General features: G+C 34.9%; 1 protein-coding gene across 1 annotated transcript in view; it reads right to left on the reverse strand.

Moving 5' to 3' along the window:
- LOC107654291 (ras-specific guanine nucleotide-releasing factor RalGPS1-like) overlaps positions 1-16,621 on the reverse strand; it is a 127,287-nt gene that overhangs the window by 99,877 nt on the left and 10,789 nt on the right. Inside the window, exons 2-4 of the mRNA XM_016441316.1 lie at positions 12,998-13,137; positions 9,675-9,779; positions 7,960-8,010 (exon numbers count right to left, since the gene is read on the reverse strand). Of these exons, the coding sequence (XP_016296802.1) occupies positions 7,960-8,010; positions 9,675-9,779; positions 12,998-13,054 (213 nt within the window). The 5' untranslated portion in view covers positions 13,055-13,137. The remainder of the gene's footprint in view (positions 1-7,959; positions 8,011-9,674; positions 9,780-12,997; positions 13,138-16,621) is intronic.

The following is a 16,621-nucleotide window of genomic DNA, read 5'->3' on the forward strand; positions in this document are numbered from 1 at the left end:
CTTTCTGTGAGTTTACTTCATTTGCAGCTTACCCGTTAGTTCAGCTAAACTAATGTGTTCGCAATTATCCTCTATTTATATACTGTCACAAATGATTACTGACGCTGCAAAAACACAGAGCAAAAAAGACAATTAGACAGAGAACGATGATCTGCCCCTTTCCAGATGTCTCTCACAGGTCCTATAGTCTTTATTTGGGGTCGAAGCACATGCTAATTGTCACTTATTTTTGCGACTCCGTTTAAAGAAATTGCATGCATTTTTAAGACGACGTAAGATTTTCATTGACATTAGGTACACAACAATACTTGCTAAGACTGCATGTCCATCCCTCACAGTTATACAATTTAATATGGTGTCTACACTGACTAAAGAAAAAAAGGATAGATAGATAGATAGATAGATAGATAGATAAATAAATAAAAATAATGAAGGAAATAAGCAACGTAATAAACAAACAAACAAATAAGAAAAGTAGTAAATAAAAAGAAAAGCAAATGAGAAAATGAATAAATAAGAACATGAAAATGTTAAGAAAATATATAAGAAAATAAATAAATGAAATAAATGAGAAAATTAGAAAAAATAAATAAGAAAATAATAAATAAATAAAAAAGAAAATAAATAAATAAGAAAATAAATAATAGAAAATAAGTAAATGGAAAAAAAAAAGAATAAATAAGAACATGAGAAGCATTAGCTAAAGCGTAGATTTGGATTAATAACTCAAACTCATGTGGAATCACAGGTCTGCTTTTCATGGCTATTCTTCCAATGACTTTTTTAACGTGGCTCATCCAATCAGATTTTATATTATGGTATACAAACAAAAGATGCTCCATGCAAGATGTGTTGACAAGACTTTAGTCTGCGCTGATTGAAAGAAATAAACATTTGAAGCCGAACATATGCTGTCTAATGAGAGACACATGCGTAATATGAAATATGTACAATTAAAACATAACCTCTCATATTGAGGTTTTGCTGAAAATGTTATTTTTTATTAAATCTTCATGCAATTTCCTAAAACCCTAAAAAAAAGTTTTCAAAGCCGCTTGGGAGGATTTGGCCAGTTAAAAGACATTCAATTCTACGATGAAAAGGAAAAAACGAACACAAAAGGGTTTGATGACGTGAAGGAGCCATAGGCCCTCCATGTGGGCATAAGAGCTCGCGGTGAACACTTGGAAAGCACCCAACCAATTAAAAAGAAAACATGTGAGAGGTCAAAGGTCGCGTTTTTTGACTTTCATTCCCAGAATGCCCGGCACTAAAGTGGATGCGCGGCACTGTAGGTATTCTGAAAGGCCACAATACAGTCTCTCCTGTCCCAACACCTGCTCCTCACATCACCGCGGCCGTGGACTTGTGGTTTTTAACATTTCAGTGACATTTATGGCTCACAAGACGAGGCACAAGCAGCAATAATCCAGTTCTACAATGAAATCATTTCTGACATCGATCAAACAAGATCAAACACAGTCATTTAAACATGTCACTTTTTGTCCTACAGTTTACTCACTTAATCAGTTTTATCAAACACAAGAATGTAATTCAAATATAAAATTTGCTATAGGCTATCATTCAAGAAAAGAAAAAATACTTTTTATAAACACACACACACACACACACACACACACACACACACACACACACACATTAATTATTGTGACGAATATTTGGGGATATTAAATGTTTATCACTCTAATAACTTGTATTTTTTTGCATTACTTATTTTTTTCTCATTGCCATAATACAAATTACAATCATTCTGTCTGGAAAAGTTAATTAATCAGCACAAATTAAATTCAGTACAACAAATAAAATTCTGAATTGGGGGAAATGTGTTAAAAAGGTCATGAAAAAACATGCCAATGCAATAAATAAATAAAAAATTAAATAAAAAATTAATCTTGAAGTGGTCTTAAAATAGGCTTCATTTATTTGTTCAAAATATGTTTTATTTTTTTTACTTTGATTTTTAATGTGAGATTTCCCCACCAAAAACAGTAGGATGTTTGTCTTTTTTATTACTTATATACTTAAGTTATATTACTTATCTTTTATTTATTTACTTACACATTCTACTTATTTACTTATAGTGTGATTTTATTTTTGTAATAAATAATGTAATGAAATGCAAATCCCTCTCATCACATTTTATAATAAAAGCATAAATTTGCATGTGTGAGTAAAAGATGGGGTATGCAACTGATCATAGCCTTAAACAAAAGTTTTTTTCAATTTCCGAACTGTTACCATCACTACTGATGGCAAGTCATGATTTTCTGCAATTACAAACTACATTTTTTTTTCATCACTAATGGTTCTTTTACTAAGGTAATTTCATTCATTATCTCACTCATATGCATGGAAAGTGGTGACGGTCAGAGGTTGCGAGACGGTCAGACCTTAAGTCAGCTGCCTTTATAGCATGAGATTTATCAGTGAAAGTTCATTTCGAGTCAGGCCACGAACACCTACAGATTACTCGCTTCAGCCAAGACTTCATACGAGTAAAAGAGAAGGCAAAGATGGCAAAAGCAGACACAGCTGGAGGTGGTTACCTCTTTTCCTTTGCATCAGCGGGAAGTCTGCTTTCGGGAGGGCCAGAGGTCACGCAGCTCTGAGGGACGGCGTAAAAGTGTCAGGAAAGGAATTATGGGCAATTTCAAGTGACGAACCTGACGGCTTTTACATCTGAATTCAGAACAATCATCAAAACTATCACGATAACATTGAGTAACATATTGAAAATTAATAATGTGATACTATCTAACCCACCACAGCAGACTCTAGAAAAACATGGAAAAACCGGCTATGATTCACAGCGATGGGGGATAACATGCATCCAGTGGTTTCAGACATGTCAGAAAGTTCCTTAGTTTTACATAACTCCTTCTTCCTGCCAAAACTGCTGTTTGGGTGTTTTTCCAGTGCTTTGTTAATCTAGTTTCCATTAAACAGATTAATGAACTCTAATTACAGATAAAACCCACAAAAATGCAGTAATCAAGAGGAGTCCTTGTAGAATTAAGAATAGAAAAAAAGCACAATCTAGTGCAGGATTTATTATTATTATTATTTTTGTTTTTTAAAGATAAGATGAGTTTTCACACTAAAGAGCGTGTTCACGTGTATATAATACAAATGAAATAGGTTCCTGGGTTATTATAGTTAACTAAAACCATAAAAACATTTCCGTTACTTGAAATAAAATAATTAAATTAAATATATATATTTTTTTTCAGCTAGTTGCCAAAGCAACATTTCTCATTTTCATTTAATTTAACTTGATGTACTAAAATAAGTCAAATTAAAACAGAAATTTGAGTTAATTCAAAACTATATAGACGTATTAATAAAATGAAAAAAAAAAAAATATTAAAACTTAAATTTAAAATTAAAATGGAAAATACAAAAATGAAGTTTATACACACACACACACACATAAACACATGTAAACATACTAGTATTTTTAAAATACCACTGATAGGTTCACACTTACCATTTTTCCAAATTCAGAATTTTCTTTTAAACACACACAGTGAGTATAGAAAAAAAATCACTCCACCTTAAAATAATCACATTTTGTTGCTTTGCAGCCTGAAATGAAGATGGACACAGTTTTTGTTTTATCCAGCTGTATTTACTCACATCCAAGTGAAAGATATAACACCAACATGTCAGAAAAAAATAAAAAACAGAATCACTGAGTTGGAAAAAGGATCACCCTCCTCCTAAAAATGACTTGTAAACTCAATCAGGTGCAGCTCATCACCTTCTCAATGGCACACAAAGCCATCTCACTTTCAACTATAAGCTGTGGTCATTTTTTCCATGTCAGTTTTAGTTTTAGTAATTTTAGTACTTCAACAAGACTTTTTTTTTTTTTTTTGAATTCATCATTTTTTTTTTAAATTCATCATTTTTTTTAATCTAATATTTATATTTGAGTTCATTTCAGTTTTAGAACTGGCCCGATCAGCTGAAAAGTGTGCAATACTGCTTAAAAACAGCCAACAGACCAGCTAAAACCAGCAAACCATCTTAGGCTGGTTTGAGATGTTTTTGAATGAAACACTAATGGGCAAATGGTTCCCCCATAGACTTCTATTTCAGTCAACACATTTTACTGTTTTTATAAACTGAGTTACACATCATAATCCGGAACATTCTATTCACTTTAAAGCCTGAATGTATTAAACACACAGACGCTGAACTAGACTAATGAAAGCTTCCACTGACAGACAGATTCAATCTGGAGTGAGTCGGTTTACAAATTCTCTGCTAGGCATTATAATTCTCTGCTATTCAAAAGAGAAATGACGAAGTGCGTTTATGTTTAGCTATAAACACAGCGCTGACGTAATCAGCCTCAATTCTTTAGTTTGGACTCCAGATGTAGCTGATTGACCTCAGCAAACTCGTCCAATCAAATCCATACAACTATTGCTCACTCTATAAGACAGTAGCATTTGATGAATATATACATGCAAATGTCACATATTGTCTGTACGATACTGCAAGACATTTCTCTTTCACACTTTCAAACATCCAAAAGACTGAACGTCTGAAAATTTGATTACAAACATACACAGAGAAGTAGACCTTACAGCATCTTAAAGGCCCGTTCCAAAAAAAAAAAAGAGTGATAAACAGCCGTCAGAACTTGCGCAATATATTAATACCTAAATCACACGCAGACCTTGTCTAAGACTGCACGCATTTTTGTGGACGAGGAGCACAAAACCTCAGACTTGTTTCCGTCTGAAACTTTACAGACCGAAACGAAGCCCTTGCATTTATTTGTGTAACTTAAATGTTTGAGTTACAGGATGTGCTAAACATGAACGGTCAGGGGGATCAGCTTCACATGTGCATGTTCTTCTCATGTAAACCGTCATCATGTGTGTTCCCTCGGTGTTTAGAGCAGCGCTGTATTTACAAATGCATTTTATGCAGTAAAACAATAATTAACCCTGTAAAGCCTGACATATCAAACAGAGGTCGGCAGACCCCGGGTCGCGAGCTTTACAGAGCCCTCCTGCCCCGACTTTGCCGCTTACCCCCAGGGCCGTGGGCAGTGTCCTCGCGCCTTCTCTCCTCCCGACGGGGGAGGGATGGTGCCCCCCGCTCCTGGTGCATGCGTCGACCGGGGCGTACTGTCCTCAGTCCGTCTCCGACCGCGCCGCGCCGCCAGGGCGGGGATCCGGCCCTCGTAAAGGGTGCTCGAGGTCCGCGGCGAGGTCGGCCACCCACCCGACCCGTCTTGAAACACGGACCAAGGAGTCTAACGCACACGCGAGTCAAAGGGTGTCCCCGAGCCCCCACGGCGCAATGAAGTTGAAGGCCGGCGCCCGCCGGCCCAGGTGGGATCCCCCCGCCCCGGCGGGGGGCGCACCACCGGCCCGTCTCGCCCGCACCGCCGGGGAGTGAGGGAACACACAGGATGACGTGTTACATGAGAAGAACATGCACATGTGAAGCCGATCCCCCTGACCATTCATGTTTAGCACATCCTGTAACTCAAACATTTAAGTTACACAAATAAATGCAAGGACTTCGTTTCGGTCTGTAAAGTTTCAGACAGAAACAAGTCTGAGGTTTTGTGTTTAACTCTAGGGGAGTTGGAAAATTCTTTTCAAAAATAGTGGAGTGTTCCTTTAACTGGAGGACACACAATTCAAAGAAATAGTAGGACAATAGAGTGCACTTTAACGTGACTGGAAATGTGACCAATCATCATGCAGGTATGGAAATAAATAAATAAATAAATACATTTTAATTTAAAAAAGTCTTTAAAAAAAAAAAGGTTTGCATATGTATGTTTTGTTGAGTAGCAAAAATATGTAATTTGGTGCAAATGCTGATATTCATATGGCAAAAAAATTAGGTGAAATTCTGATGCTTGTAAAGTAAATCAATGAGATCTTTATAACAGTATAGCGGATACTTCTATAAAATGCATATATATATATATATATATATATATATATATTGCTGTACTGTATGGATAGCAGATTTGATCAAAATTAATTTACACATCATATATATATATATATATGGAGTGAATCAGTTTTCACTCCATATCTCCCAATAATGTGTCTTATAAGATGATATTTAAATGCTTAGTTTATGATCAAAGCTGTGTAGTTTCAAAACATTGCAATGCAATATAATGATATATTATATTGAAATATTACTAATAATATCAGAGCTATTCTTATGTTTACTTTATAAAAAATCTGTAAAGATTTCACAGCAAAAAGACACATGAAGCACGAGCTGAAGGTGGATGCTTTTATTATTATACTAAAAAGCCTTTTACTTGTTAAAAAGTATAAACTATCAATCAGACGACAGAAGGCATGTAGTAGATTGTGAAAAGCAGGATTTTCAGCAAAGTTTCGATCATGTTTATCATTTAGAAGCATTAGAAATTTGTGTAACAAATATGATACAGCAGGCTTTATAGGGTTAAGCTGAATAACTAGAATTGGTAACACTTTTATTTTAAGGTGTCCTTGTTACACGTTACATGTACTTACTATTATAATAACAATTAATTATGCATAATTACATGCAAGTAAACCTAAGCCAAACCCTAATCCTAACACTAACCATATAGTAAGTACATGTAATAAGGTCATAAGGGTCAATTTCTCGAAATTGAGATTTATACATCGTATGAAAGCTGAATAAATAAGCTTTCCATTGACATATGGTTTGCTAGGATCGGACGATATTTGGCCGAGATACAACTATTTGAAAATCTGGAATCTGAGGGTACAAAAAAATCAAAATACTGAGAAAATCACCTTTAAAGTTGTCTAAATTAAGTTCTTAGCAGTGCATATTACTAATCAAAAATTAAGTTTTGATATACGGTAGGAAATTTACAAAATATCTTCATGGAACATGTTCTTTACTTAATATCCTAATGATTTTTGGCATAAAAGAAAAATCGATAATTCTGACCCATACAATGTTTTTTTGGCTATTGCTAAAAATATACCCAAGCGACTTAAGACTGGTTTTGTGCTCCAGGGTCACATATTATTACACTGTAACAAGGACACCTTAAAATAAAGTGTAACCCTAGAATTTTTTAGACACCACTAACCAGTCTAAAAACATTGCATGTACAGCAGTGCATCATTTAGTTGCTTCATTACCCGTCTGAAGTGAGCTTTAGTGAAAGGGGAGCTGGTAAATGAAATGAAAAGGGACCTGAATGAAAGCAGGTCACAGGTGGTCTCATCCATCAAGCACCGTAAGCCAGCGCCATGTTTTCCAACAGTTTTACATCATGCTCTGAGGAAAAATTGGACCTCCTTCTTCGCTGTCACTTACGCCGGCAAAGATAATCAACTGATACCGAAATGTTATTCTCTTCCCCAAACAGCTTATAAACATCCCTAATGAAAAACTGCCAGACTGTTAGAATATTCTGCCAAGGCGTTTAATTCGCAAAGTCTGCGCTTCCACTGCGGCACAACTGACAGTCTAAACATGCGCTTGGGTGTGTATTTCACCGGCCGCTGCTCCTCAATCAAAACAATGGCTGTTAGGAATTAGCGCCGGGATCAAGATAGTAGCATGAATAATGAAAGAAGTAGATTTACTCATCCATTATATTAACATGGAAGGAAATACAACATTTTCAGCAAAGACATGCTCCTCTCATTTGAAACAATGAAGTTATCCTGCTTAAAGCGTGCATGTGTCCATGCGGATAAAATGTTTACACTGTCTGCATTACAATTTCCATGTTAAATGGATAATAGTGGGATTATAAAGTATGAAGAAGTTATAAATAGTAGGATAATACAGTGTATCCAGGACTGCAACCAAAACTAAAATAAATAAATAAATAAAACTACAAATGGCTATAATGCAACAGTGTAATGACATGAAGTGTTTGCAAGGCTCAAAATAATGTGACCTGTGTCTTACCTCTGGCTGTATGGCCTTAAACACAGGGACGTCCATCAGGGTAATTTGGCTCTGAGAAACAAAGACAAAAATAAAATCACGTTTTCATCACTCAAAATGAGAGCGAGTAATCACAGCCATGAGCTCATTTTCCAGCACTGAGTTACGGCGTACATTATGGGCAAGGACAAAATGAATGAAAACAATTCATCATAAAAATCACCACAATGAAGGAACTCGGTTCAACGGGGTCCTTCAAAGTTCCTTAGAAGTCTAAATAAGATCTTGATGCAAGTGAATTGAGGATAATAGTCTCAAATCCCACAATCAGGTCCACCACAGCATTCGGTAAATTATTCTGAGAAGTTATTAAGCATTATATATCATCGGCTCTGTTCCAAACTCTGTGAGCTGCCTACAGCATTTTAAGGTGTCATAAGGGCACTCCAGATCCAAAGACTGTTCTGAAAAGTAGGAAGCATCACATGTATCCTGTTGATTATATATATATATATATATATACATACACATACACACTTATCTGTAAGTAATCGGCAAGTTTCAAAGTGCTATATAAGGACAAGAATGTATATAAAATATAAATAAAAATATACTATATATATAATATATATATACAATATTAAAATATACTAAAATATATTAAAACCAAATAAAAAGAAAAGGAATGCATAATTATTTTCAATGCATTTGAAAATAATAATAATAATAAATCATCATTGCATTATATATATATATACTGTATATACTATATATATATATGGGGAAGTCGTGGCCTAATGGTTAGAGAGTCAGACTCGTAACCGAACCCCCAACTGCTCCCCGGGCGCCGCAATATAAATGTCCCACTGCTCCGGGTGTGTGTTCACTGCTGTGTGTGTGCACTTTGGATGGGTTAAATGCAGAGCACTAATTCCAAGTATGGGTCACCATACTTGGCCACATGTCATGTCACTTCTGCTGAAAAAAAAACCCTGAAAAAAAAATCAAAATTCTACAAAACATTTATTAAAAACAAAGAAAAGAATACATAATTAGTTCAATTCGTAAATAATAATAATAATAAATATTGAAAACATAATGACCCCTGAAAAAAAATCAAAATTCTACAAAACATTTATTAAAAACAAAGAAAAGAATACATAATTAGTTCAATTCGTAAATAATAATAATAATAAATATTGAAAACATAATTATGCAAGAAGAAGAAGAAAAAAAGCCTAACCCATCTAAACTGGATCATTGGCCTTAGCTGATTTAAACTTGTCTTCACTTGTTTTAACCAGCTGAAAAATGCCCAAAACTCTTATAAAACCAGCCGACAGACCAGCTTGACCAGGCCGGGAGATCAGCTAAGACTGGTTAAAACATGTTCCCTTAGCAACATCAAACTCCATAGAACACCACAGTGAGTAATGATTATATAGTGTTTTCCTTTGATTGTGTCCACAGGGATGTGGTGCGAGGAGCCGCTCACTATCCAGAGATTATGAGGCGCCATGTCAGTCAGGATGCTGCTTACACAAGCATTAGACAGCAAGGCTGCTCACTCGGTTTGGACCGGAGCTGTTGTTTCCAAACGGAAAAGTCCCGAATGACCAGGACTGCTTCTAATAAGACTGCATCATTACAGGACAAGACAAACGATGTAGAACCAAAGGCCGTCTCAGTTTTCCACCAGAGAATGCATCAATTTCAACACTGACAGTTTTACTCACTGCGAACTCCTCTGGCGTCACTTTCAGCGCATCAAACACGACAGCATCGTAGCTCTTCGCATAGTCAGCGCTCGGGCCGTCCACAGACACAGAGCTGTCACTTCCCTGAATATGAGAAAGGAACGATAGGAGGATACCAACATGTCAAGCATGAATTATTATTACAGATGCTCATAAATGCAAGAACAATTAGAGAGAAGAGAGTTTATGACTTTATTGTGTTGTTTGGGGTTTAATTTGTGATGACTGTATATTATCCCTGAGTTATTCTTGTGTGGCCCTCATGTATTGACCATCAGCCACAGCTGAACCAATCATTAAAAAAATCAGCACAGTTCTTTCCATGGAAAAGCGAAGTTGTCGGGTCAGTGTGAGGTTTTCATGGCAGACGTGGTATATGTTTCTCACGGGACGACTGCCAGCGCTGGAAAAACCATGAAAACGTTCCTGGAAATGATCTTTGATCTGATGATAACAGTATCTGCATGAGGACACGTCTGAGAGCGAACAGGCAAATGTCTTATGATCTTTTGCATTGGATGTGTAAATGTCCAAAAACTAAACAAGAAAGAGCAGAGTCTTACAAAAAAAAGTACCATGGTATAACCATAAAAATGCACAATGGAAAACCGAGGTTTGGACACTATCATGGATCATTTTATTGGACTTTAAAGTTACAGAATCTTTTAAGTCAATCAACGAATGACTAAAAACATGTTGTTTTTAAAAAAAAAAGAGATTATATTATATAAAAAGAGCCTTATATACAAAAAAAAAGTACCTTGGTATTTCCATAAAAATGCACAATGGAAAACCCTATAATAATTACAATATCACGGATTTTATCAGACTTTGAAGTTAAAGAACCTTTCAAGCACATTTTAAGTCAATAATTCAGCATTATGGTACAATACTGTTCAAAAATTTGGGGTAAATAAGATTTTTTTAAATTAATTTAATCTTTTATTCAGCAAAAATGCATTAAATTGATCAAAAGTGACAGTAAAGACATTTATGTTTCATTTATTGTTTTAATTGAACTTTCTATTCATCAAAGAAGTCATAATTTCCACAAAAATACGATATAACTGATAATAATCAGAATTGTTTCTTGAGCATCAAATCAGCATATTAGAATGATTTCTGAAGGATCATGTGACACTGAAGACTGGAGTAATGATGCTGAAAATTCAGCTTTTCATCACAGGAATAAATTTCATTTTAAAATATATTCAAATAGAAAACAGTTATTTGAAATTGTAATAATATTTCACAATATTACTATTTTTACAATCAAATAAATGCAGCCTTTACTTCTTTCAAAAACATTACACAATCTTACCAAACCCAAACTTTTGAACAGTAGTGCATGTATGTAAACAACAGCATCATCCTCTGATACCATGGTACCACCACAGTACTTTTGTAAGTGGAGGAACGTATCAGTTTGTAGATAATAGAGGCCGGCAGGTCGTGGGCTGGTGGTGCGGCTGTGAGTCGGGTAATGAGAGGTGAACAGAGGTGAGGATAGGGCTGGCAGTGGCAGAGCTAGAGGCACTGCTCATTCCCATCCACCCGTCATTCAGGATCAAACACTCGTTAGAGCAATGCAATGCTCCTCTGCAAACCCATAAACTGTCCATCAGAGAACAGCCACTCAGCAGAGGACGTAAGTGACAACAGCAAGTGCACAGACGCAAAAACACAACCCCCAGAAACACAACAGACTGTGTTTTACCCCCGTGTGTGTGTGTGTGTGTGTGTGTGTGTGTGTGTTGAGATCATGCTTATGTTTTGGCAAGTCTGAAATGTGTCGATTTTCCTAAGATTTCAGAGATGTTCCATTTTTTTTATGGCAGGTTACATTATATTATATTATACAATTATATAGAATATATACATTTTGGCAAAAACAATCATTATTTTTGTTATGGCTAACAAGCAATATGATGGTAGATATTACTATAGATACTGTGTTGAGATCATGCTTATGTTTTGGCAAGTCTGAAATGTGTCGATTTTCCTAAGATTTCAGAGATGTTCCATTTTTTTTATGGCAGGTTACATTATATTATATTATACAATTATATAGAATATATACATTTTGGCAAAAACAATCATTATTTTTGTTATGGCTAACAAGCAATATGATGGTAGATATTACTATAGATACACACACATACATATATAGTAAATTACATTATTAGGGTTTTCAATATAATCACTTTTTTTAATTACGTTTAATCACCCTAACTATAAATCCAATTCCAGAAAAGTTGGGACGTTTTGTAAAATGCAATAAAATCAAAGATCTGTGGTTTGTTAACTGCCTTTAAACTTCATTTAATTGACAAAGGTACAATTAAAAGATTTTCAATGTTTTCACTGATCAACTTACATGTATTTTTTGTAAATATATATATATTTTTAATTCTTTTACATTTACATTTAGTCATTTAGCAGATGCTTTTATCCAAAGCAGCTTACAAATGAGGACAATAGAAGCAATCAAACTAACAAAAGGGCAATCATATATGACCCTGGAGCACAAAACCAGTCTTAAGTCACTGGGGTATATTTGTAGCAATAGCCAAAAATACATTGTATGGGTCAAAATTATAGATTTTTCTTTTATGCCAAAAATAATTAGGACATTAAGTAGAGATCTTGTTCCATGAAGATATTTAGTACATTTCCTACTGTAAATATATTAAAACTAAATTTTTGATTAGTAATATGCACTGCTAAGGACTTCATTTGGACAACTTTAAAGGTGATTTTCTCAATATTTAGATTTTTTTGCACCCTCAGATTCCAGATTTTCAAATAGTTGTATCTCGGCCAAATATTGTCCTATCCTAACAAACCATACATCAACGGAAAGCTTATTTATTCAGCTTTCAGATGATGTATACATTTATTTTTTAATAAAGAAATGTCTATATAGCTTTTATTAATTTTTATTGCAGTTTTAGTTTGATATTTTAGCATAAAGTTAAACTAAATGAAAATGAGAAATGGTGCTTTGGCAACTAGCTGAAATAAAATAGGTTTTCTTATTTTATTTCAGCAAACGTTTGTTATTTCAAGTAATGAAAATTATTTTTATGGTTTTAGTTAACTATAATAACCCTGTACATGAGTCACTAAAGAAGTATACTGTTATAATCACAGTTCCTACACTTAAAATAAATCCTGTCATACTGCTGAAATAAGTACATTTTATTTCCAATGATGGCCCCTTGACCAAAGGCAATGAGTAAATCATTATTTGTCAGTTTCAAATATTATATTATGATTTTTTAGAAAGGAGGAGCAGTTACCTCAGAGGAGGCGGAGCTAATGCTGGTGCCATCCGATAGGCCATTTCTACGGTACATGCTGGTGAATCAGCCAATGGGGTGCAGACGCCTGGGCAACAGTGGCCCTCAGCCAGACCCCACATATGACAAATCATCCATACCTGAAGACAGAGAGTGGCATCAAAATATTAAGATACATACTGTATAAAATATCATTAGCTTATAGGGAGACTGAGTCAGTGTCAACTGCAATGCATCATGGGAGTTGGTGTTACAGAAGTGGGTTCAATCCTTTGACAGGTGGTCTATGCATGTGTATGTTCGTAGAAAAAAATGATGCTAAATGTCTAAGGAACTCCACAGGGACTCGGTTTGCTCTTTCCCAGATGACCAGAGGAAGTCCCAGCATACCTGACTGACCGATGAAGCGCCATGCCGGGAAAGAGCGCAACAAATAGGAAAGAATGTGAGTTTTACAATGGAAATCCTCTCAGATCACTCACACAGTGATCAAAACACTTAATGGGTTTTGAGAAAGTTCTCCACGCTAAGCTGGAGACCTGTAACAGCCAATACATTAGCAATATGACCCTGCTTTTGGTCTGAGAATCAGGAAATTGCATTTACAATGACAGACATGTTGCTGTAAAAGAAAGCTTTTTAATCTCAGCTCCAACTGTGAGAGTTTTATCAAGTAGATCTCATATAACTCTATTTGAACTATAGAGATGTTGCTATGTTCTGACTTTTTGCATATAAACATTTGACAACACGACGTGCATCTACAAACAGCTATGAGTGTGAAGGATCACCAGCAGCGTCAACTGCATCCTTTCTGAAATAAACAAGTTTGATGCTCTGTGTAGACTTACTTAAGCTCTTAAACAGGCCAACCAGAGAATTTATAGCAACTGAACTGAAAAAAACAGCTAATAGAAATCATCATGCTTATGTGCTTATTAACATAAGACCACCCACATTTACATATCAGCATCTTCAGCCTGATGAACATGATTCATCACTCAAAGAATTCTACAGAAAATCTAGTTCACTGTGCTTGTTATGCTATTAAATTGCAAGAATCTTTGACTAATATTATAAAAATGAACCCCTACAAAAAGTCCAGATTATGGCCTCTTTAATGAACTGCATAAACGACTAGTCTAATTTGACCTGTTACTAAAGACAAAGAGCTCAGAGGAGCTGTGATGACCTCTAGTGGCCATATGAGTTTCTTATAAGCTTATGAAAGTTTCTCAATGTGAAATCCAAACTGTTTTTGGCTTATCATCAAAATACTGGTCTGACTGCACAGCATAACTTTTAAAATCCTTTATGGAGAGCCCAAAAACCACTGAAAAAATTGGGGACGGTAAGATTATTAAAGTCTCACCAAGGCTGCACTTATTTGATTAAAAATACTATAAAAACAGCAAAAATTTGAAATTTTATTTGGATTTAAAATAACTGTTTTCTATTAGAATATATTTTAATATGTAATTTATTTCTGTGATCAAAGCTGAATTTTCAGCATCATTACTCCAGTCTTCAGTGTCACATGATCCTTCAGAAATCATTCTAATATGCTGATTTGCTGCTCAAGAAACATTTCTGATTATTATTATCAATGTTGAAAACAGTTGTGCTGCATCATATTTTTGTGGAAACCATGATGCATTTTCTTCTCAGGATTCTTTGATGTCTTTACTTTTGACAAATGTAATGCGTCCTTGATGAATAAAAGTATTTATTTTTCAAAAAGCAAACAAACAAACACTTACTAACCCCATATTTTTGAATGGTAGTGTATTAATGCATGATAAAATCTGTTCACTGAACAGAATTATAAAACAAAATAAACATTTAATGATTTAAATATCATGCCTTAATTTCACCAACAAAAACATAATTTGTCTTGATAGTGATTGCGGTGATGTGCCGTTCATGTCGCATATAATTAATATACTAAACATAAACTACTAACAAAACACATAAAAATACAAACAATATGCTTGAACTGTTATAACTATTAAGAATTTTCGTCAGTCACTTTTGAAAACAAAATTGTTGTAACACTCATCCAAACCACAAGATGGCAGCTCACAACTACAAATGACTCTGTACTAGTTAGGCTACTTCATCAGAAGAGCTTTGTTTCAAACATCCATTTAATGTTTACATCACTTACATCACATCAATATTCAACTCATTTCCATATGAATTGAAAAAAGTTATTTATCTACTGTATATTTAAATAATACATACATGAATTTTGAGAGGTCATTCTGCATTCTTTTCTCATTTAAAATAAATATATTCATTACAAATCATAGGATCAGCAGCATAATTTGAGTGACAACTAATTTTTCATCATATTTGCAGGTTTAAATAATCTCAGCTTTTCAATGTGTGACCCTGGACAGCACACAATCAGGGTGAATCACAAAGTCTCCTCCATTCAGCTGAATTTGAGACGGCTCACATTTCTCTTTTCTCCTATTTGTAACCCGTTCAACACCACAACCCAAAACCCTCCATCTCTATCACACCAGAGCTGTCTGATTATACTCTGAAAGCGTTTCCTATAATATAAGCCACCGTAATCCCCCCTGAGTCAGTGATAATACTATCTCACACATCAGTATTACAGAGGATCACCAGCGCAGCAGTCGAGCTGTCTTTCAGTCTGACTGACATCACCCGTTTGAGACGCCATCTGGACCGAGAGCGGGTGTGAAAGCTATTAAGTGTTTCCAAGGAGACGCACATTAGTTGATCTCCCGCTTTCACTTAGTCCACTCCAATAGAGTGGGAGCCTCAATTTTTTTGTTTTGAACAATACAGGCTTGAAGAACGAACTTCACTTGTGGGGTTTAAATTGAGCATGAACACCTGCCTGATCCTTAAGTCAACATGTTCAGAAAATACAGCTAGTGCACTGTAGTATAGTATAATAGTGAATCAGTGATATAGTAGTAGGACTAGGACTAAGAGAAAGAGTAAGAGTAGGAGCAGTATAGTATAGTATATTGTAGTATAGTATAGTATGGTGTGGTGTAGTATAGTATAGTATAGTGAAGTATTATAGTATAGTATAATGTGGTGTATAGTATAGTATAGTATAGTATAGTATAATGTGTGGTGTATAGTATAGTATAGTATAGTATTGTATAGTATAGTATAGTGTGGTATAGTCTAGTCCAGTGTTTCCCAACCAGGGTGCCGTCTGTCGAGAGCAGGGGTGTCATGTAAAAAATCCTTTTTTAATATTTTTAACTAGTATAGTATAGTATAGTATAGCATAATGAGGTGTATAGTATAGTATAGTATAGTATAATGGGGTGTATAGTATAGTATAGCATAATGGGGTGTATAGTATAGTATAGCATAGTATAGTACAGTACAGTATAATGGGGTGTATAGTATAGTATAGTGTTATATAGTATAGTATAGTATAGTACAGTATAATGGGGTGTATAGTATAGTATAGTGTTATATAGTATAGTATAGTATAGTATAGTATAGGTGTGGTATAGTCTAGTCTAGTCTAGTATAGTATAGATTAGTATAGTGTGGTATATTATAGTATAGTCTCGGGATTGATTTGGGTTAAAACTAAGAGTACTTTTATTCAATATTTTTTTC

The sequence above is a fragment of the Sinocyclocheilus anshuiensis genome, unplaced genomic scaffold (genome assembly GCF_001515605.1).
Source record: "Sinocyclocheilus anshuiensis isolate Anshui unplaced genomic scaffold, SAMN03320099.WGS_v1.1 scaffold163, whole genome shotgun sequence".
NCBI classification, from domain to species: Eukaryota; Metazoa; Chordata; class Actinopteri; order Cypriniformes; family Cyprinidae; genus Sinocyclocheilus; species Sinocyclocheilus anshuiensis.